The sequence below is a fragment of the Diabrotica virgifera genome, chromosome 5, assembly GCF_917563875.1.
Source record: "Diabrotica virgifera virgifera chromosome 5, PGI_DIABVI_V3a".
Taxonomy (NCBI): Eukaryota; Metazoa; Arthropoda; class Insecta; order Coleoptera; family Chrysomelidae; genus Diabrotica; species Diabrotica virgifera.
Window position 1 is genome coordinate 74529896 of NC_065447.1, and position 24093 is coordinate 74553988.

A 24093-nucleotide genomic window follows, 5' to 3' on the forward strand; every position below is an offset into this window, starting at 1 on the left:
GACATCTATTTTTGTCAAACACCTTTAACTTTCAGAGCGATTTAAAAGCATTGTATTGTAAGATTTCCGAAAAGGAGATGCAAAAGTATACCTGCTAATCTGTTGCCATTTATGTCATGTCATAAAAGGGTGGTTATCGGGTGTTTCTTTCCTTTTCTCCCAGAAAAAAGATTATATGAAATTGTCAATACAACAATAATTTCAAAGTAATTTTTACAATAAATAAGAGGAGTTTGGTAGGGTAAGTACGACGGCGCGTCAGAATGCCAAATACGTAATTTTAGACAAATGTTTAGGTCTTCTGGGGGCCCCTTCAACCTGGGGGCCCGGTGCTATAGCACCTCTAGCCCCCCCTAAATCCACCACTGTCCCCACAGCTTCTTGGACAAATAATACCTGAAACTTGTTGGGAAATATTTATGGCATAAATACTGTCTGTAGATGACCCAGTTCTCTTACTCTTCCTCATTTCTCTTAATTCACGTCGAATCCAGCACGCAAGGAATCTATTTTCTTTCTTACGTACTTTATATCTGCATCTGGACAAATTTCTTGGCATTTTTCCACTAATTCTTCATAATATGCGTTGTTTCGCAGTTGCCTGTTAGAATATTCTTTACTTTTTACATTCCACAAGCATGGCTTCAACTTATGTAACGAAATAAAACTTTCCCAAAATACTTTATTATCCAAAAATGCCATTTTAATGTAATATAAATACACGCCTACTACCGTGGTTAGAATGAACATTGACACAAAAACTCATCCGGCGAACAAATCCTTGAAACGTTCACACACATGCGTATATTGGCTCGCTGTCTGTGGTCGTCGTCTTGAACCACAGACGGCGAGCAAGGGAGCAAGACACATTACCATACGGCGTACGCCCGGATAAACACATGAGGATCTGTCCGGAGTATCTGTCCGCCGTACATATCCGCCGTACATATCCGCCGTACAAATACGCATGTGAATAGGGCCCTTAAGGAGACCGGGTCTTCTTAAACCATCCTATATTATTAAACGCTGCTGGGCTGCGCGGAGCATTAGCAAGTGAGATTTTCCGGCCAGCAGCCTCCTCTGCGATTTTAGGATCCTGACTACAAATAATGAAAAAACTTAAAGTTCGAATTTTGTGATGAAATTTGGTATGTGGGGTTATTATTTGGAATAACTTGTTCAAATATCGTTTTCCGATATCTCTAACGCGAAGCAAAATAGCAAAGTAAACAAAACAGTGTAGCATGTGTAAATAATTTATGGGGAGGCTAAGCCTCCCTGGCCTCCTCTGACCAGCCGCCACTGAAGCGTACCTACTGTCTCAAATATACCTATAGGTTTAATGTTTGTTAATAAAAGTTGCACTTCTTTTTAACGTAGGTACATAAAAAATTGAAATATTAATTTCCCATCTTGTGCCAGGAAGATTTGATTTTTGATTACTTGCACCAAATATAGTATTTGCTTGCACTCCCTTGAATTTTTATTCTCTTGCGCTACAGTCCCATGTCCCATCTCTTAATCAGTAGTATAAGTTACACAAACAGTTCTAGTTGGCAACCAATTATACGCTTTAGTGTATATTGAGCCATCTAACTTAGATGTAACTTCGCCACTTGTTGCTGTTTTTAAAAGAAACACCCACTGACACACAGGTGTATTTAATTTACCTCCCTCCAACAGCGCAACACATTAAATCAAAAGAAATAAGGAGGTTGGTCGATGACTGTACTATTTACATTGTTTGGTGGGCTTGGTTAGATTTGGTGGCAGTCAGTTTAATCAAAACGTTAAAAAAAACTTTGATATGTTTCGGTGATTTTAAAAATGTGCGCGATACAAAGTGTTAACATGAAGATGGTCGGATATAAAATATTTTTGTTTTGTTTACTAGCGGTGGGCGTGTCTGGACAATATGAATGGCAAGCCAGAGATTCCTTTGATGAGATTTCACGTAATATGCAAAGGGTAACAAAAGACAATTGCGAAATCCAACATGTTGGAGATCTTTACTTACCCGAGGAATCGGTATCTCATCTTCCCGACATCAAAGACATTAACATAAATCCAGTGTTCCCTAACAGGACTCTTTTGCTCCATTTACACAATACAGCTATGAACAGGGCCTTCTTTTGGTCCTATATTCTCCAGAGCAGATTTATTAGGCCAGCTATAAATGATACTTATGATCCTGGCATGATGTATTATTTTCTTTCTGCTGTAGCTGATGTTTCAACTAATAAACACATTAATGCTAGTGCCATTTATTTCTCAGCAAATATGTCTTATTCCAGTTCTTACAGAGGATTCTTCAATAAAACCTTTCCCAGGTAACTATTTTAAAAGTTTGAAATAATAAAAATATTTGTTACTTAAAAAAGCCATTACCTTACCTCAATTAGTCATAGTATCATAATTGATAGTTCTAGGTATTCCATCTCTTTCTAATGGTAGGGGAGCCCAAGCGGGGATTTTTGCAGTTACTCGAGCGCGTCAGATTATCATATGGGGAGAAACCTGGTACACTGCAGATGTACCTCTACCATATATTGGCTCTTAACACAGGGGAGTTCGTTAAGGGGGGCCCGAAAAAAAAATTTATGCTTAAAATAACTCGAAATTGTCAGATTAAGATAAGGTAAGTTAAGTACATGCAAAACAGTGTATATTTAAAAAATCTGACGATTTGAGCCGGGCGTAAGGAAATGGGTGAGCCCCAAAGTTTCACAAGAAAAAAGCGAATATTTCGCGAAATTAATGACAGATCAATGAACTAAAAAATATGTGCTCAATATTTTTTAAAAATCTATCGAATAATACTAAACACGACTTCCCACGGAGAGGGGTGGGGGGTAAATTTAATATTTTAAATACGAATCCCGCGATATTTCGCAAAATGAACATCAGATCGAAAAACTGTAAAAAACACTTATTCAATATTTTTAAAAAATCTATCGGATGGCACCAAACAGAACCCCCACGGGAGTGGGGTGAGGGGTTACTTTAAAATCTTAAATAGGAGCCCCCATTTTTTATTGCAGACTTGGACTCCTTACGTAAAAATACATAACTTTTATTCGAAAAATTTTTTCGAATTATGGATAGATGGCGTTATAATCGGAAAAAACGATTGTTGGAAATGAAAAATTAAATTAAAAAATGGCAAGCGCCTACTAAAATGGAAAACTTTACTTAACTTTTTTTGGTTTTAGGACCTACTCTTCACAACCCAATAGGTCCCCAAAGCGCTCGAGTGACTGCACATTTAGCATACTTTGCTCCCCTACCATAATAAATTAATTACAACAGTATTTACCAATATGATTCATAATGTGAAAGTTTAACCCAAGTTACAGCTAATTCATATTTTTGTTTTGATCTATATTATGGTTCTTTACAAAATTTTTAAAATATTTACAGTCATCAATAATACCTGTCTTAGGGCTTGTTTTTGTTTATATGCAGGCGGTTTGCCAACGCCGACTGCGCGGTTTACCTGTTTTACTTGATCTCACCTTAATGCCGCCTTTGAAGTTTCACCCTAATATGGTAAAACGGGCAAAACAGGTAAACCACGACGTCGACGTTGGCAAAGCGCCTGGAGAAGCTAATCTCATGATTAAGTATTTTAATAACATACCTAAAATCATTCAAAAAAACCTTTAAACTCTACTGACTTGGACAAGTTTACAGTCTATTACCAAAATGTCTGGGATTTCAGAACAAAACTTACTGAATTAAGCCTCAATATTTTTAATTGTACCTATGATGTTATCATTCTAACAGAAACTTGGCTCAATAGTGACATTGCTGATACTGAAATTGGTCTTGTCAATTACAATATCTATAGACAGGATCATACACCTGCCTCTAGTTCATCTCTTAGAGGGGGTGGAGTATTGATAGCTATTTTAAAGAAATATTCATCATTACGAATCCAATCTGATCATTCTATTGAACAGCTGTTTGTACGGTTTCATGGCAAACATTCTGGGAGCTCTATATATTCCACCTCAATCTCCAGCCTACACCTATCAAGTTCATGCTGACCAACTGATGCTTCTAAGTGAACAATTTTCATCCCTGAAATTTCACTTATTTGGTGACTATAATCTCCCCTCAGCTAGGTGGAGAGTTGAAGATTATTGCTCTTCTGCAACCTCACAAAGTTCATCACTGCTATAGCTGTAGTTGATGCCATTGAGGTTGTTTCAAATCTGTGTGCTTATCATAATCTTTTTCAATGTAATTTTATATTTAATAGCAGGAGTGTTATTCTGGATCGTATCCTGGCCCCAGAAGAGCTTGTCATTTCTGAAGCTAACGATGCTCTAGTTTCACCTGACTCTCATCATCCTCCTCTGATAACATCATTGCAGCTTAATGTTTTTGATAGGTCAATTTTTGGTAACGAATATTATTATGATTTCCATAACGCAAACTTTCCAGCAATTCACCAATGTCTAGAATATATAAGATGGGATAACCTGTTTCGTGGTAGAGATCTTTCCGACATGATTGCTATGTTTTATAACATTATTTACTCTCTTATTGAACATTTTACTCCAATTAAATATTTTAGTACTAAGAAATTTCCTTCTTGGTATTCTTCTGAGCTTAAGCAATTGTTAAATGAAAAAATAAAAGCTCATAAAATTTATAAAACTTTAAAGACTCCTGCAAGCTATGCTGCATTTTGTCATCTGAGAACAAATTGTAAAAATCTATCTAACTGTTGTTATCACAATTACATACGTTTCACCGAATTTTCTATACAAAATAACGCAAGGCATTTTTGGAAATTTGTAGGTAGCAAGTGTGAAAACAGTTGCATACCTGACTCAATGACCCTGAATGACTGTAGCTTCATGTGGCAATGATATTGCCTACTTATTTGTAGATCACTTTCATCAGTTTATAGTGATATTTAAATTGCAATGTTGACCATATTCAGTCTAAACTCAATATGTCATCATATTATATCCAGATTTCCAAAATTTACAAAAAGCTTTCATCATTAAGTGTCAACAGGGGTCCTGGGCCTGATGGTATACCACCTAATTTTCTTAGGGAATTCAGTTTTATACTATCGCGACCTTTGTTTCATATATTTAATAAATCTTTGGATGTAGGTCAGTTTCCAGACTTTTGGAAACTTTCTTATGTCACCAAAATATAAATCTGGTAATAAATCTAATATTAGTAATTACCGCCCTATATCTATTCTTAGTGCTATACCAAAGGTTTTTGAGAATTATGATGCTGCCATATTGCAATGAGAACTGACTAACCTCTCTGTATGGTGTTCACTTAACGGTATGAACCTTAATTCCAGCAAATGTCGTGTAATTAACTTTAACGGTACTCACTACCCAATATTATCAAACTAAGGGCCGGTTGTTCGAACGCTAATCAACATTGATCACTATCAAATACTTAATTACTGTCACAACTGTCAATGTCAACTTTGGTTGGGTTGCCGAAAACATAATTATTAATGACAATTATGAAATTAGTTAATCAATTATGTTAATAAATGTTATGTTAATTGACTAACTAATTTCATAATTATAATTAACTATGTTTTCAGCAACCCAACCAAAGTTGACATTGACAATTGTGACAGTAATTCAATATTTGATAGTGATCAATGTTGATTAGCGTTCGAACAACCGGCCCTAAGTATTACATTGATGGCCAATTGCTCAACACTGTAAATAAAATCAAGGACTTGACTTACACGGGAAAATTCTCTTTGTTTCAATACTCACATCATTAATGTCATTCAAACATCTATGAAAATGCTCGCTTTTGTAAAAAGAACAACTCGTGATTTTACAAACGTATATAGTATTGGGCAGTGGTGCTCAGACTTGTACTGCGAGGGATCTACCACATAAACTGCAAGCGACTAGCGATCAACTGCTAGGAAAAAAAGCAATTTTGAAAATAAAAATCTTTATTGCACATTTCTATTTGATAAAAAGTTGTAATTACTACATAGAGTTGTAATTATTACTGCAATGTTTTTCATCTTAATTTTATTTGGATGTTTATGCATGGCAGCATGGCACTGCATATCATCCATAAGTTTTTCATATACATATGATGGTACGTAATTGCCAAAAGCAAGCATGATGAGAGATGTTCTTCAGTTAGCCGATTACGACACTTTAATTTTACCAACTTCATTTGGGAAAATGCAGACTCTCACACAAGTATGTTGATAAAAAAAAATGCTATGAGCTGAAGAGCTACTTGCCTCAAAGAGGGATATTTGTCAGGAGATATGAAAGACCAAAATTTCGTATCAGTCGCTCTGGACTTTTATTTTCAGTTCCTCATTTTGGACGGAAATGATCTCCATATTGAAAGCAACGGATATTTCAGTGGCAATTTTTTCCACGTCTTCACAAGAAAATGGATTAGACATGAATGTTACAATATCTGTCAGTTTTTAAAAATTAGCGAAGCTTCTTTCAAAGTCGCTACGAACTTCTTGCAGCTCCATCTCGTAATAAACGTAATTCAAATGAGCGGTTACCCTTTTTTCATCAATGGAAAGTTGTTTAACTCATTTCTCTTCGTTTGGTCAATCAATAATTTCAATTTGTTGACAAAAGAGTCAGCAAGTGTGGTGACAGTCAGCACAGTCGCCGTCTTTTCCCATTTGTATTTTTTTCAGTGAATCACGATCGACTTCAAAAAGTTTGGCAATCGACCGGTCGATCGCGATCGACCTTTTGAGCACCGCTGGTATTGGGCAAAGCCCAAAATAGTTTCTTCTGTTACATTGCTTTTAAGCTTCATACCTATCAAGATTACACTGTATGGCAGCATCAACTGCAGGTCCCCTCTCTTGCAAGCTGGAGAAAACAAAGGAACCTTTTGCTATTATTCAAGATCTTAAATGGTATATGCAGTTGTTCTCAACTACTTAATAAGATCGCACTGTTTGTACCACCTCGCACCACTAGACAAGTGCGAACATTTTATGTACCATTCCATAGGTTTAATTATTCACCTTTTTGGTTCGTACCCAGAGTCTTAAATTTAGCAAACTCCCTTTACCATTTTCAACTGTTTGACAACTCCATCAGTCGTTTTAAAAGAAATTTACATGGGATCAATATTTGATTGAAACCTCTGTAATTTGTTAATTTGTTTTTATGTTATTATTTCCTATTACATATTTACTTCTATATTATATTTATATTTCTGTATGTCTGTTTTTTATATTATATTATGTTATTGTTTTTATCTGTACACTATGTATTTATGTAACACTTTATGTTCAATTAAAAAATGTAATGTATTTTTATAGAATGGGGAACTTGCACATTTTTTTTTATTACATAATAATGTTCAGTTTTGTATAAAAATGAGATTTCCAAAATTTCCCGCTTCAAAAACTCATAATAACTTAGAAATACAAATTTAAAGTCTTCTTTATTTTAAAGTAGTTCAGACGGCCCGTGACGTCACATAGTTTTACATTAGTTTTTTATATGGTTATATCAGTGATGTGGGAGGGTTATATGTAAGTATATTCTTTTCTTCTTCTTTAGTTTATTGGCCTCCACCTACTTGGGTATTTGGCCACAGCATCGTCGCGAAATAATATTTCCCATATTTCCCATATTATGGGAAAATATTTATATTGTAATGATATTTTTTGATCACTATACTTAATAGGAAGTGTGTACCTACTAAGTTTTATCGTTAAATACTTATGAGAAAAATAATCAGAATAAAATCACAGTATAAAATTAGTAGGTATAATGGGAGTATAATATACATAATATATGTACTTACTTATCTGCTTTAACTCCCCGAACTTCTCCGACGAAAAAATTTTCACTCTTTTGAAAATATGTAGCCACCATACACATATCAACTATAGGTAAGTTATCAGACTGCCCTTTACAAAAACCCTCTTCGGTCATTTTAAAAAATATATCTTAAAACACTCAAATATATCAGAAATAGAAATTATCAAATATATTTATAAAACTTAGTGTCAGTGTCAAAACGAATGCTAAACCTATGAGGGAACTTACACATTTTTTTATTACGTAATATTATTCAGTTTCCTTTAAAAATAATATTTCCAAACTTTGACGCGGTAAAACCTCATAATAACTTAGAAGATAATTTAAAATCTATATATTTTTTTCTGTTTTCTGGCCTTGGTTTAGAAGAACCCTTAGCCAATGTAAAATAGTTCAAACGATCAAAAACGCTTGTGACGTTACATAACTGTATTTTCTACTGACGTTTATAGTGTCTAATTTAAAATTATATACAAGTTTGTTTACTTTGTTGGTGCAGAATGTACATGCACAACTATATGACGTCACTATGCGTTTTGGACCACCTGTTTTAATTTGAATTTTTAATCGTCTTTAGGGGCCAAACGAAAGACAAACAAAACTTTTTTTATCTTTGATACATGTTTTAAATTATGTTCTGTTGTGATTTATAACATTTTTTTCGAATTTAAAAATTTATGCAAGTTCCCTATTGGGCTTGCCCGTAAAATAAATAAATAAATAAATAAACTTTGATCTAATAGACATCATCTAACACAAAAATTAATATCTTGCGATAAAATTGCAAATTGATTTGAAAAAAATGCAAAAATGTAGTGTACCCAGTAGTAGCAGAGTACACTGGTCACAGCACCGGGGTACAGTGAACACATTAATGTTAACTAGAGTTTGTTCAGTTAATTACTAAAAAACAATACAGCAAATGGACTTAAGTCGACACATACAATATTATTCAGGTATATTATAAGGTATAAAATTGACATTAAAACATAAGAGTCCTTGTGCTCTCATCGTACTCCCTAGTGTTGTTGGATCCGGTCATGCAACAATGTCACTTTTATGAATAACATCTACGTATTGACTTTCTGGAAACATGTAGATTATTGCTCCCTTGCTTGTTAGGAAATTAACAGTGTAATTAGATGATTTTTTGTACTTTGCCAATAAAACACCTGACCATTTTCCCTTTTCACATACTTTACTAAAATGTAGCTATTCATTTGACCTTATCGGTGTTAAAATTTAGACAATGTTTTTCATTTTCTGTCTCAGCACACCACTCATCATCCATATGGTCTTCAGTATCTATCATGTCAACTTCTTCATCTGCTGAGTCATTTGTGTCATAATCAGGCGTCTTCATAACATTATTAATTTTCTCAGTTCCTGTAACTCTTTTAATTTTTTTGCACCTTCTTTACATTTCTATCGGCTTACTCTTCTATGTTCTTCTTAATCTTTTATGTATCTTATTTGGGGTATCCGTTACAATTTTTGAAGTAGTCTTTTTGCGTTTTGTAGACTTTGATTTCCACTGAACAGCTTTTGGTAACGGAATAGTCATTGCTAGTGTAATTATAGAATCTTGTTTTACGGTGCCGTTTTTAGGTGTTCTCTGTTGATCAATTGTTGTGGTGCCCAATAGAAATATAGAAAACTGCATTGTAATAGGTTTAATTGACCATCTGCTATTGAAAACAGTTCGCAATGCTGCAAGCATAGTTTTCTCGCAGGTAAGAGCAATTTCCGCTTTCATCTTTCTATTTCTCCACGAAAAGTGCAATATTTTTTTATTTAAAAAAAACTTTGTAGGAAAAAAATTACATCTTATTTTAATAAATTAGCATTTGCAAACTTCAGTATTTATCAAAAATCTTCTTAACCCTACATTAGTGCGTGGAGTGTAGTACACCCCAGCCGGAAATATTTTGTAGTTCTGTGTTGACATATATAAATATACAGGCTATACACTCCGTGCGGAGTTGGAGCCACTCTTATTGAGCTCATTGACTCATTTATTGTGGTGAGTCACTCCACATTCTTTCTTCTCTCAAGTTAACTAGTCTAATCTAGGGTTCCTCTTTGCGTCCTCTGTTATTTTTCTCCATATATCCCGGTCCTGTATTTTCTGTCTCCATCTTGGCACTTCCAATCTTTTTATGTCCTCCAATACCTGGTCTTCCCACCTGCTTTTTGGTCTTCCTTTCGCCCTTGTTATATTTGGGTTCCACATTGTAACTTTTCTTACATCTTTTTCTTCTCCCATTCTTCTTAAGTGTCCATACCACCGTAGTCGCTGGGTTTTTATAGCTTTCACTATATCCTCGCCTCCTAGTATGTCTCTTATTTCTAAATTCAAGAGCCTTTCATAATCTCCGTGCACTGTTTTCTTTGGTCCATAAATTCTTCTTACCATTGTTCTTTCAAATATTTTTAACATTTCTTCTTCCCTCTTTGTTAGGCTCATGATTTCTGCCCCATATATCACCACTGTTCGAATTGCTGTTCTGTATACTCGGATTTTCGTAACCCTGCTGATTTTTTTGTTTTTTAAAATACTTTTGTACTTATAATATGCTCTATGACCCGCTTGTATTCTGTGGGTAATTTCTATGTTTCTTTCATTTTTGTTGTTAATTGTGACTCCTAGGTATTGAAAATTACTGACTATTTCAAAATTATAATTCTCGATTTTTATATTTCTTTCCTCTGTATCTTTGTTTTTCCTCTCTATTTTCATGTATTTAGTTTTCTCTTCATTTATTGTTAAGCCTCTTTTCACCGCTTCCTTTTCAATTTGTCTGGTTATGTCATCTAAAGGCGGAAATACATATCCGCGCCGCGAACTCCGCGCCGTGTGTGAGCCGCGCGTTCGTGGCGCGGTTATTGTTCGTTAAAATTTTTCATTTTGACGATCCAGAGGAAACTTACGAACGTTTAGTAATTGTGGATAATCATGTCTCTGTCCTGTACTTCTACTACATCTTATTTTGGTATTGTTCTGAAACTATTTTCTTGTGTCATCTTATGCAATTTACTATTTTATGTGGAATAAGCCACAGTTTGGGAACATTTCGGGAACTACCTTTTTCGCTTCCTGACAACACAAATATAATGGTAGGGGAGCCCAAGCGGGGATTTTTGCAGTTACTCGAGCGCGTCAGATTATCATATGGGGAGAAACGTGGTACCCTGCAGATGTACCTCCACCATATATTGGCTCTTAACACAGGGGAGTTCGTTCGGGGGGGCCCGAAAAAAAATCTATCCTTAAAATATTCGAAATTGTCAGATTAAGATAAGGTAAGTTAAGTACATGCAAAAGAGTCTATATTTCAAAAATATGACGATTTGAGCGGGGCGTACGGAAATGGGTGAGTCAAAAAGTTTCACAAAAAAAAGCGAATATTTCGCGAAATAAACGTCAGATTGAAAAACTAAAAACTACGTGTTCAATATTTTTCAAAAATCTATCGAAAAATACCAAACTTGACCCCCCACGGAGAGGGGTGGGGGGTAAATTTAAAATTTTAAATACAAATCCCGCGATCTTTCGCAAAATAAACATCATATCGAAAAACTGTAAAATACACTTTATCAATGTTTTTGAAAAATCTATCGAATGGTTCCAAACACGACCCCCCACGGAGGTGAGGGGGGGTTACTTTAAAATCTTAAATGGTAGACCCCGTTTCTTATTGCAGATTTGGATTGTTTGTATAAAAATAAACAACTTTTATTCGAAACATTTTTTTGATTTATGGATAGATGGCGCTATAATCGGAAAAAGATTGTTGGAAATGGAAAATTAAATTAAAAAATGGGAAGTCCCCACTAAAATGGAAAATTTTACTTAACTTTTTTGGTTTTAGGACCTAATAATCACAACCCAATAGGTCGCCAAAGCGCTTGAGTGACTGCACATTTAGCATACTTTGCTCCCCTACCATAATATATCTGCTTGTTCCTACAACTAGAAACAAAATTAGGGAACTATAGGTACTTCCAAGTCATGCGATACCTTTTTCGTTTTCCGGTGACACAATTGTAATGTATCTGCTTGTTTCAACTGCGTAGCTTCATTAGAAACGAAATTAGAGAACTATAGGTTCTTCCAAGCCCTGTGTTAACTTTTTCGCTTTCCGGTGACCCAATTATAATATATCTGCTTGTTCCAACTCAGTTGCTTCACCAGAAGCGAAGTTAGGAAACTATAGGCTCTTCCAAGATGTGCGTTACCTTTTTCGCTTTCCGACGACACAATTATAACATATCTACTTGTTCCAACTCCGTTGCTTCACCAGAAGCGAAGTTAGGAAACTATAGGCTCTTCCAAGTTGTGCGTTACCTTTTTCGTTTTCCGGTGACCCAATTATAATATATATGCTTGTTCCAACTACGTTGCTTCACCAGAAGCGAAGTTAGAAAACTATTGGGTCTTCCAAGTTGTGCGTTACCTTTTTGGCTTTCCGGTGACCCAATTATAATATATCTGCTTGTTCCAACTCCGTTGCTTCATCAGAAGCGAAGTTAGAAAACTATTGGGTCTTCCAAGTTGTGCGTTAGCTTTTTGGCTTTCCGGTGACCCAATTATAATATATCTGCTAGTTCCAACTCAGTTGCTTCACCAGAAGCGAAGTTAGGAAACTATAAGCTCTTCCAAGATGTGCGTTACCTTTTTCGCTTTCCGACGACCCAATTATAACATATCTACTTGTTCCAACTCCGTTGCTTCACCAGAAGCGAAGTTAGGAAACTATAGGCTCTTCCAAGTTGTGCGTTACCTTTTTCGTTTTCCGGTGACATAATTATAATATATTTGCTTGTTCCAACTCCGTTGCTTCACCAGAAGCGAAGTTAGAAAACTATTGGGTCTTCCAAGTTGTGCGTTACCTTTTTGGCTTTCCGGTGACCCAATTATAATATATCTGCTTGTTCCAACTCCGTTGCTTCACCAGACACGAAGTTAGAAAACTATAGGTTCTCCAAGTCGTGCGTTACCTATTTCGCTTTCCGGTGACACATAATATATATCTGCTTATGAATGTTTTTTTGATATTGATAACTATTTCCGAAGTGAAAGTCGAAAGGTCAAGTAAACTTGATTTCAAACTCGAATTGTGGCTTATGCCCAAATAAAATAATAAATCTTATTTTTAATACATGTTATTTTTAGTACAACAATGAACTAACATTTTTTAAAAAGGTCCGCATGTACATTTTTTTATTTCAGCTTCTATTTCCGTTAAGATCGGATTTAAGTTGTTTCTTTAAATTAAATGGTTCTTTATTGAGGATCCCACAATAATGATTTTCCACGGTAAACATCAATTTCCTTCCGACAGTTCCGACCATTCCATTACTAACAAATATTCAACTCATGCGCGCCAAAACCAACAAACCACTCGCAAACCCGTCCAAATACGTATTGCGAACCATCAAAGCGTTTGTTGAAAAACCGACAGAATTTAGATCGTGGTGCGCCGTGTGCGTGCCGTTTGTGCGTTACTTGAAAACACGTACTAATCTGACGAATACGCTGCGCGCGAGCGGCTCGCACACCGAGCAGAGCGCATATGTATCTCCGCCTTAAGGTTCTTTTGTCTCTCGCCAGCACCGCTAGGTCATCAGCATATGCTACTATCTGGACTGAATTGTTGGTGATCGTCCCATTGAGTTTGCACGTCTTAACTATGGCGTCTAAAGTTATGTTAAAGAGCGTAGTTGACAGCCCATCTCCTTGTCTTACTCCTGCATTGTATTCGAATTCTTCTGTTGTTCCTTCCTGCGTTAATACGGATGCCTTTGATTCTTTCATCGTCATTTCCACGAGTCTTATCATCTTTCCAGGCACTTCTATATTCCTCATATCGTTTACTACTTCTGGCCTCTTAATACTGTCAAATGCTTGCTTGAAGTCAATAAAGAGGATATGCAGCCACATGTCATATTCATAGAATTTCTCGACTGTCTGAGTCACTATGTGTATGGCATCTACGGTAGATCTTCCATTCCTAAAACCATTTTGATAATCCCCTATTTTTATATCTGTATGCTCCATCAATCGTTTATTTATCATTGTGGTCAAGATCTTATAAACCACATTTAGAAGAGTAATGCCTCTGTAGTTTTCACAAACTTTTGGGTTTCCTTTTTTAAATATCGGAATAATTAACCCTTTTTCCCATTCTTTAGGCATTGATTCTTTTATCCAAATCTGTTTAATCAGGTTATACAATCTTTGCTGTATTGCTGTCCCTCCATGTTTAATCAACTCATGTAACTAAACAGTCTGTTCCCCCTGCTTTATTTTGTTTTAGTTGGCTTATCACTTCGTTAAATTCTTCTGCCGTTGGTATGTTTTGTTCAGGCCGTTCTTCTTCTGTTATTTCCAAAACTTCATCTTCATTTGCTTGTATGTTTTCTTGCGTTAAGAGATTTTTGAAATAATTTTGCCACTCTTTCTTTTCTATTGTTGCCATATTTAATTTTTTATTTTGCTTGTTAATATATTTATACAGCTTGCCGTTGTTTTTTGTGTCTTTTTCCAGTGCATCCATGGTTTCTTCAATCCACCTCACCTTTTTGTGTTTTATTAGTTTTGTGGTATCACCTCTGATTTTTTGGTATATTCTGTAATCATCTGTGCATCCCGTTCTTAACCATTTGAGTCTTGCTGATTTTTTCTTCTTTAATATTTCTTCGCACTCATTGTCGAACCCGTCCTTCCTTTTCTCTACATATTTTCTTCCTAGCATTGTATTTGCTGTGTATACTTCTTCGTATATTTTCCCAGTCTGTTTCAATTTTTTCATTTTCTATATTTTCCAATAGTTGTTCCATTTCTTGTTGATATTGCCGTTTCTTTGTTTTTAACTCTTCTATTCTCCATATTTTCCTTTTGTTTTCTTTTTTCTCCATATCTATCATTCTTAGCGTAAGCTTTGCTATTACAAGGAAGTGATCAGATCCCACATCCGCGCCTCGATATGACCTTACATCTTGGATCATTCTTGTTCTCTTTTTATTTATTAGAACATGATCAATTTGGTTTCCTGTATTTCTTCCTGGAATAAGCCATGTTATTTTATGCTCTAGCTTGTGCCGAAATTTAGTACTTACTACAAACATATTCATATCTGTTGCTAGATTGCCCATTCTTGTCCCATTTTCATTTGTTGTGTCATGTGCTGTTTCTTTCCATGCTACCGATCTCCAATGTTCCTCTTTACCCATCTTTGCATTGAAGTCTCCTAGAATTATAAGTGTGTCATGATTTTTAATTTCCTCACATAGCCTTTCTAGAGCTTCATAAAAAACATCCTTCTCTTGATCATCGGCTTGTTCTGTGGGTGCATAGATATTTATAATTGAGATATTAGCAGCTCTATTCTTTATCCTTAAATAAGATATTCTTCCATTTACTTTTTTAAATTCTAATATATATTCTCTCCATCTTCTACTTATCATGAAGCCTGTTCCATTTCTACCTTGTGTATTTTCTCCTCCGTAGTACATTGTGTAATTTTGCTTGTCGATCCTCCCTTCTCCTTCCACCTCAATTCTTGCAATGCTATTATGTCATCTTATAATCTCTCATTTCTTTTGCTACTTCTTCCATTTTGCCCCTTGCTAGCATAGTTTTTATATTCCACGTTCCTATATTTATTAAACCTTTCAATTTTTTATTTCTATTACTTTTCGGTGCTCTCTTATTCGTTTTCCGTATCCATGCCTGGTCATTATCCTGTACATCCACCCTTTGACCATCACTTGCTAGTTTTTTGGGTCTGTTTTAGTAAATTTCCTTTGTTGTTCATTTAGCCGATCACTCTCTGGGGATCGTTCACTTGTAGAGCGTTTGTAGTATTTTTCATTTTCTTCTTGTTCTTGTTCATTAAAGTTTTCCACTGTATAGCTCTTGTCATTTACAATTAATTTATTTTGTCTGAGATATGCTCGTTTTCCATTTTCTCTTGCTTCTCTGAGATATGGTAGCAGCATTTTTCTTTCTTCTTGCACCTTTTTTGGGAAGTCATCAGATATCCAAATATCGGTGCCTTTTAGCTTTTTTGATTTTTCGAACACATCTCTTTTCTTTGCCCAGTTTTGCAGCTTTATTTAGAATTGGTCTGTTTTTGTTTGCGTTGAATACTCCCAGTCTACATATTTCTGTGGTGTCAGTTTTCACATTGACCTCTGCTCCGATGTTATTGAAAACTTTCTGTACTTTATCTTCCACCTCTCTCTGTGTTTCGTTATTTATGTCTTCTATGCCAACACATACAATATTATTTCTTCTTATTTCTTTCTCTACTGCCTTTTTTCTTGATTATTTATTATTTCTTTTAATTTTTGATTTTCCCTTTTGAGACCTATTATTATTTCCGAATTTTTATCCATTTTTTCCTCCATCGTTGTTAATTTCTCCTGGATTATCGAAAACATGTTTTTAATCTCTTTCATGTTATCCATTTCTTTGTGCTTTACAGCTGGCGCCAGAAAACACCCTCGGTTCAACCCCGCGGAAGAGTGCTTTCTACCTACTGAACGTTTTGACTATTATTTTGAATTTTTAAGCCCTGACCTGTTTAGATCTCAAAAATTTTGAAGTGATTATTTCTACTTTTGTACGACGGTTTTTATCTCTATTATTAGGTACTAATCACCTTTTTCTTTTTATGAATAAATTGGAATTTAATGACATGTAATTTGTATTAATTTCTATTTTTCTACTGTTTACGAGTTTTAAAATTGAGAAAAAGCATGCAATAACTTACAGATTCTGGCTGTTGTTTTACACACTAATTCACTGCACTTTATATTTTGTTCTATATTAAATTTCATTAATTTACTGTTCGTTTAAACCACTGAATTTTAATTTTTAACAGGAGCTACTTCTAACTGCGTGTTAACTGTCCATTTACCAGGACCGGATTCCGCTGTGTTGACATATCCAGAATATTATTTGTATGCTTGCAATTTACTGTTATTTTTTAGATCAAAACAATAAACGCATTTAGTAAAAATTACGGTTATCTCATTTCTGCTAGTTTTTTTATGTTTTCAAATTTTTCTTTGTAATCCTGATTATTTTTATTGGGGTTCTACACACCCCACTGCACTAAATGTGTAATATTTACCCACCATACTAATGCAGGGTTAATAACCTAGTTAAAATGTTCTCCTTTGAAATTGACATTGGTAGCTTTGAAATAAAATTGCGGAATTTCAATAATAAGGAGATATGGCGCTCTAGATTTGAACGTCTTTATGTTGAATTGGAAACATTGGAGAAGAAAAAATGTGATCTTAGTCACAACACAAGTGATTTGCATTGAATCACCTGGAGATGGAAGACATGATCATTTTCAATACTTGGAATAGCATTCCTGTCTCTTACGATTAGCTAAAAAAAGCTCACGTTTGGTGTTCTTTCACTTTTCAATTCTACATAATATATACAGTATGTTGTATTTAAGATAAAGATAGCCCTACATTTTGGCTATCAAAATAAATACATATTTGAAGTTTTGCACAGTCCTACAGGTTGAAGGTTCACATTTTTTAAGATACTCAACTGAAATTTAAATTTTAAATGCTGCCTTCTGTGAACCCACAAGGGTAAATTTTTGATATTTTGCTTCGCGTTAGAGATATAGGAAAAAGTTATGTAAATAGGTTGTTCCAAATATTATTCTAACCCCACATACCAAATTTCATGACAAAATTCGCACTTTTAGTTTCTTCATTATTTGTAGTCAGAACCTTATGGCAAATGAAAGTTCCACAAGAACATCTTTCAATTGTGTTTTTCACTTAAATTAATATCATCTGTATTCTATTCATTTTTATTGTGAATTTTGATCTCAACTGAACCAGTCCAACAACTTAGAGAACTTGGGGTGACTTCTGGTTGAACTTTGGAATGGCCTAGACCATAATAGCATGTAAAATCTTATTTCAAGCATGTCACAGATGCAGAACTTGATTAGAAGCAGAGGTGGATATATACAATATTGGGATTAAAACAATCCATAAAATTTGTTTCTTTTCTAAAGATTTGGGCTCAATTTGAGCAAGAAATTTTGATAAAAAAATTTTATTTGAAAGTACTATATCAATTACACTATGTTTTTAATTTCTTTTACATAATGTAAATTTGCACCAAGCTTTTCTAAAGATTTGGTCTCAATTTGAGCAAGACATTTTGGTCAAAAAATATTTTTTATATTTGAAAGTACCATATCAATTACACTATGTTTATAATTTCTTTATTGCAGATTTGCACCAAGAGCATTCAGAGCAGATGATTTTAATGACCCTATTCACTTGGAACGAATATCAACATTAAATACATTTACAATCCATGATTTGGGTGCTATCAAACCTGATACAAGTAGTGATTACACATCTGATTATTATCGTATAAATGAGTGGTACAAAAAATGGTTACCAGATCATGTAGATAAAAGACATGATACAAAAACAACATACCAAGTGGAAATTCGATATGCTAACAACACAAACGAAACATTTACATTCCATGGACCGCCAGGTGCAGATGAAACACCAGGGCCTGTTAAGTGGACAAGACCATATTTTGATTGTGGAAGATCAAATAGATGGTTAGTGGCAGCTGTTGTTCCAATAGCTGATATATATCCAAGACATACTGGATTTAGACATATAGAATATCCAACGTAAGTACATTAAATATATTTTTTATTCTCTTCTTGTTAAGCTGTTTTCTTATCAGAGATTGCAAACTATCAAGACTATATTTACCCTATTTACAACTGTTATAGGGAATAATTAGTGGTGCAGCCAAATTATGCTATTTATGATTGTGTGTAGTGGTATCAGTTTGTTGCTAATAACTTCAGAGGGGATACTTATCTGAGTATTTTCTTCTAGTTAACTACTTAACTTGGCATTTCTGAAGTATATTCTACTTCATCGCAATGCTGCAATGCATACCGTAAATGGCGTAAATTAACAGTCATATTATTTTTCCTAAAATATATTTTTTGAATATTGTATACAATTATATTTATAGTTCGTGATCCTAACAAAACAACCATATCTTTTATGATAGTGATTTTCAATTTAATTAAAATAATAGGCCATTGACATTCTCATATTAGCATTCTCATTAAGCAGTGGATTTTGATTAAATTCTATAAATGAATTAATAAATCTATTTATTTGAGTTATCTATTAACTACCTCGATTATATTGTAAATACACTCGGGTGCAAAATTAACCGGACACCTTAAAAATGGGTAATTTTTGATGTCTCTCAATTCCTAAACCCGTTGTCCGATTTGAGTGATTTTTTAATATGTTATAGCTTTATTCTTCAACAATATCTTTCCAATAATAGTGTTGCTAAACAGGTAAATTTTCATTGTATACCGGGTGTACCAATGAAACTGTGTTTTTTCTCAAATTTCGCATCGCCCTGTGGAGTATTCTAACATTTACAAAATATTCAAATTTAAACCCAAATATAGCCTCATGTTTTCTCAACATTCTGTTTTTTTAGTCATTCGCTTATGTTGGACCGTTAAAAAGTTAGGTACTTTAACAGTTAGCCATGTTTTTTATCTAAACAGTATGTTTTTAAATAAGCATGGCAAACTTTATGGAGTTATTCTACATGAAAAAATAGTGACAGTTTGCTTTATAAACCTATATCCGCAAATGCTTAATTTATAAGATAGAGGGTGTTGAAATTTTTCTTATAAACTGACGATTTATTTATTGCTTTAAAACCGGTTGAGATATGCAAATGAAATTTGGTGGATTTTAAGACGTAGTTATTATACAACTTTTGACATACAACTTAGAATTTAATATTCACCATTGGCGCGCATACGGGTAATATGAGCTGTCATATTACCCGTATGCGCGCCAATGGTGAATATTAAATTCTTAGTTGTATGTCAAAAAATGTGCAATAACTACGTCTTAAAACCCACCAAATTTCATTTGCATATCTCAACCGGTTTTAAAGCAATAAATAAATCATCAGTTTGTAAGAAAAATTTCAACATCCCCCTATCTCAGAAACGAAGCATTTGCGGACATACCGTTTATAAAGCAAACTGTCATTATTTTTTCATGCAGAATTACCCTTTAAAGGTTGCCATACTTATTTAAAATGACCCTGTATTGATGAAAAACATGGCTAGTTGTTAAATGACCTAACTTTTTTATGGTCCAATGTACGCGAATGAACCAAAAAGCAAAATGTTTAGAAAACATGAGGCTGTAGTTAGATTTCAATTTCAGTATTTTATAAATGCTAGAATATTCCACAGGGTGATGCGAAGTTTAAGAAAAAAACACAGTTTCATTGGTACACCTTGTATACAATGAAAATTTACCTGTTTAGCAACAATATTATTAAAACGGTATTGTTAAAGAATAAGGCTATAACATATTAAAAAATCACTTAAATCGGACAACAGGTTTGGGAATTGCGAGACCTCAAAAATTACCCATTTTTAAGGTGTCCGGTTAATTTTGCACCCGAGTGTATATGAATAGTAATGTGTAATCCTAAGTAATCAATAGATAGACATTTTTCTTGAAAACCAACTTTTTTTCTTATTTTTAACGATTTTTTCTGCTCTGTCGTAACATTGATTATAGACACGTAACATTCCGTGTCTATAATCAATGGTCGTAAGCAATTTTGAAATGAATTTGGCAAGTACGTAAGTCATTTCTAAATTCTGGGTAGAATTCTAACATTGCTTTATGTACACGCAGAGTCCAACTATGTTTTTCTTCAATCGGAAGTTTGACATTTTTGATATTTATACATTTGATACTTTCCCGTGTTGTACTAAAGTGTTCCACCCTTTGGTGGAACACTTTAGATATCTGGGAAGCTGGATTGACTGCAAGGTTGGAAGTGATGAAGAAATTTCGACCAGAATAGAACTTGTATGAAAAAACTTTTTGTATTGTGCGGTAGAAGTCTGTCATTGGCCACACGTCTAAGAGCATTGAAGTGCTACAGAAGAAGAAGAGCATGGAAACCTGGGCAACAAAAATAAAAAGTCTTAAAAAATTAGAAGCATTCACGCATATTCAGAATTTATTGGACAACACACGACATATATCTAATAGCCCAGTCGGGATACCATTTGACCTTGCATTAGGAGATGCCCCAAATTTTATTTTTCTAATCTTTAGGGGGTGGTCAATAGTAGTATAAATTTAAAATCTCGATTGAATTTGACCGTTGCGTTAGCCGCCATCTTGATTTTAAACGAGAACCGTTTTTGCTCAATATCTCCGCCATTTTCAACTTTTCCACAAAAAATATACAAACTGAAATTGTTGAAAATACAATTTTCTATAATTTCGTTTATTATAATTTTTTTCGTGCGGTCCATATTTTCCGAGTTATGGGGAAAAACAGTGACAGTTAAAGCATAATTATTGATTTATTGAATTATCTCGTTTATTATTACTTTTACAACAAATTTTAATTTATACAAAAATGAAGAGAATTCATTTTTGTACAATTTTGATCTCTTTCATTTTTTTTTATTAAATCAATATTTAAGGTAGTACGTATGCGGTAAAGGCGCGAGCGTAAGACCCGATTGATTTTAAAGCAATTGTTTTTGTTCAATATCTTCCCCATTTTCAACTTTTCGACAAAAAGTGTAAGGACTGAAATTGTTGCAATTACGATTTACTACAATTTTTCGAGAGAACCAGTGGCGGGTCTAAGAGGGGGAACGGGGAAAATTCCCCCCAACGGGGTCCAAAATTAAAAAAAATTGTTGAAATATTAAAATATGTTAGCTGACATGAAACTTAATTATTGACAGACAAATTCAACCAATAAAACCCGTTAGTTAATAAAATAATGCCCGATTTCACCAACGATACCTAAACAGTTGCCTTATTAAGTAATTCTTATCGATAGGAACTTCTTAAGTCAATACTTAGGAACAATCGCATTTCACAACTAAAAGAACTGCTTATCTAGGAAATGCTTTCCTAGGTATTACCTAGGGTACGTTTGAACTATTTTTGATAAATAAAAAGAAGAATAAGATGACATTTCCTTACTTTTTCGATTATTTATCATTATTGTTTGTTTGACAATTCGGTTTTATTCAGTTTTTTACTGTTATAGTTATTTTATTTAGTAGTTAGTTATTTATACACGAAGTTCGTATATAATAAATTATAGTCTTGTATGTTATTTGTATATGTACAGTGAAATGGATGAAAAGAAAAGAGTTTAAATTTCACATATTATGACGAAAAATTGAAGTTAGTTGAATTGTCATTAATGAAATAATTTTAAAATAAATAATATGTTGAAAATTGCTTTTTATTATTAATTTTTTAATAACACACTTTTAGTTAGATCATGAATGGGTTTTTGAAACACAACACTAGTTTGTTAGGTAGTAGGTAGACTACATAATTTTGTCAACAGACCTGTAAAAACTCCAAAGGATTTTCTATATTTTCCAACACATATTATATTAATAATATAAAAGAAAATACAAAATAACAACTAATATACCTAATATTACAGAATAACAGAAAAATTAAGGTAAGCAGAAAATTATTGACAAACGTCACAAGTACATTTGTTCAAAATTGTAAAAATATAACCTGACTGTCAACGATAAGTAATACCTAAAGTTTAGGGAGATCGAAATCCGTGTCCTAACGTAAGGTAATGCTTAAGCGGTTTAGGCAATTCTTATCGTATGGTGAAATCCGTTTTAGAGTTAGGAAGTACCTAAACCCACTTAGGTAATTCTTAAATATTTAGGTATCGTTGGTGAAATCGGGCATAAGTTAACTTCATGCATATAAGTTATTATTTATGTCTTTTATGTACTTAGTTTGGTTAGTGTTTCATTGGAAGTTTCCAAAATTGTATAAAATATAATTCTCTTTATTTTTATTTATGTACAATTATGTCGTAAAGTTAATAATAAATGAGACAATTCAATAATTATGCTTCCCCTCCGCTTCCACTATTTTCCTCCTTAACTCGGAGAATATTGATCGCATAAAAAAAATTGAGGAAAATAAATTGTAGGAAATTGCGTTTCCAACAATTTTAGTTCCTACCGTTTTTGTCGAAAAGTTGAAAATGGCCGAGATATTAAGCAACAACGGTTCTCCTTTAAAATCAATATGGCGGCTAATGCAACCGCGGAATTCAGTCGAGATTTTAAATTTACACTACTATTGATCTCCCCTAAAGGTTAGAATTATAAAATTTGGGGCAGCTCGGAAGAAAGATTCAATTCAGTAATTATGCTCCCCCCACCACTTTTTACTATTTCCCCACTTAACACGGAAAATATCAACCGCATGAAAAAAAATTGTTAAAAAGAAATTGTAGGAAATCATATTTGGAACAATTATTTAAGTTGAAAATGGCGTAGATATTGAACAAAAACAATTGCTACAAAATCAATCAGGTCTTACGCTCATCGCATACATACTACCTTAAATATTAACTTTAGCAAAAAAATGAAAGAAACTAAAATTGTGTAGAATTCAATTCTCCTATTTTTGTATAGGAACATTTTTGTCGTAAAACTAACAATAAACGAGGTAATTCAATAATAATTATGCTCTATTTATATATAACTGTCACTATTTTCTGCTATAACTCGGAAAATATAGATGGCACGAAAAAATTGTAAAAATAGAAATGATAGAAAACTACATTTTCAACAATTTTGGTTGTTATACTTTTTGTATGACCTGGAAACCAGTTTTATGTAATAGAAACCTGTCGATGAATATTCGAAAGAAGGTGCTGAAATGTTATGTGTGGTCTATCCTATTGTATGGCTGTGAGACATGGACGTTAAAAACCACAATGCTAAACAAAATGGAAGCCTTCGAATTGTGGTGCTATCGACGAATCCTAAAGATATCATGGGTTTCGCACACTTCCAATGAAGATGTTCTTCAAATGATGAATTCGGAACGTCTGCTCATAAGCATCATAAAGAGGAGAAAAACAGAATACTTCGGCCATATAATTAGAGGACCTAAATACCATCTGCTTCGCCTTATAATACAAGGAAAAGTGGAGGGAAAGAGATGGATTGGTCGAAAGAAACTTTCATGGCTGCGTAATATTAGACAATGGTGTGGCTGCACAGTAGAAGAATTATTTCGCGCAGCAGCCGATAGAGAGAAATTTCAGAAAATTGTAAACATGATGACGGCCAACGTCTGAATACAG

At 33.9% G+C, this 24093-nt stretch overlaps 1 protein-coding gene across 1 annotated transcript in view; it reads left to right on the top strand.

The window, feature by feature from the left end:
- Positions 1 to 1652: 1652 nt before the first annotated feature.
- LOC114342200 (uncharacterized) overlaps positions 1653 to 24093 on the top strand; it is a 75651-nt gene continuing 53210 nt past the window's right edge. Inside the window, exons 1-2 of the mRNA XM_050650144.1 lie at positions 1653 to 2330; positions 18116 to 18535. Coding sequence (XP_050506101.1) covers positions 1828 to 2330; positions 18116 to 18535 — 923 coding nt within the window. The 5' untranslated portion in view covers positions 1653 to 1827. The remainder of the gene's footprint in view (positions 2331 to 18115; positions 18536 to 24093) is intronic.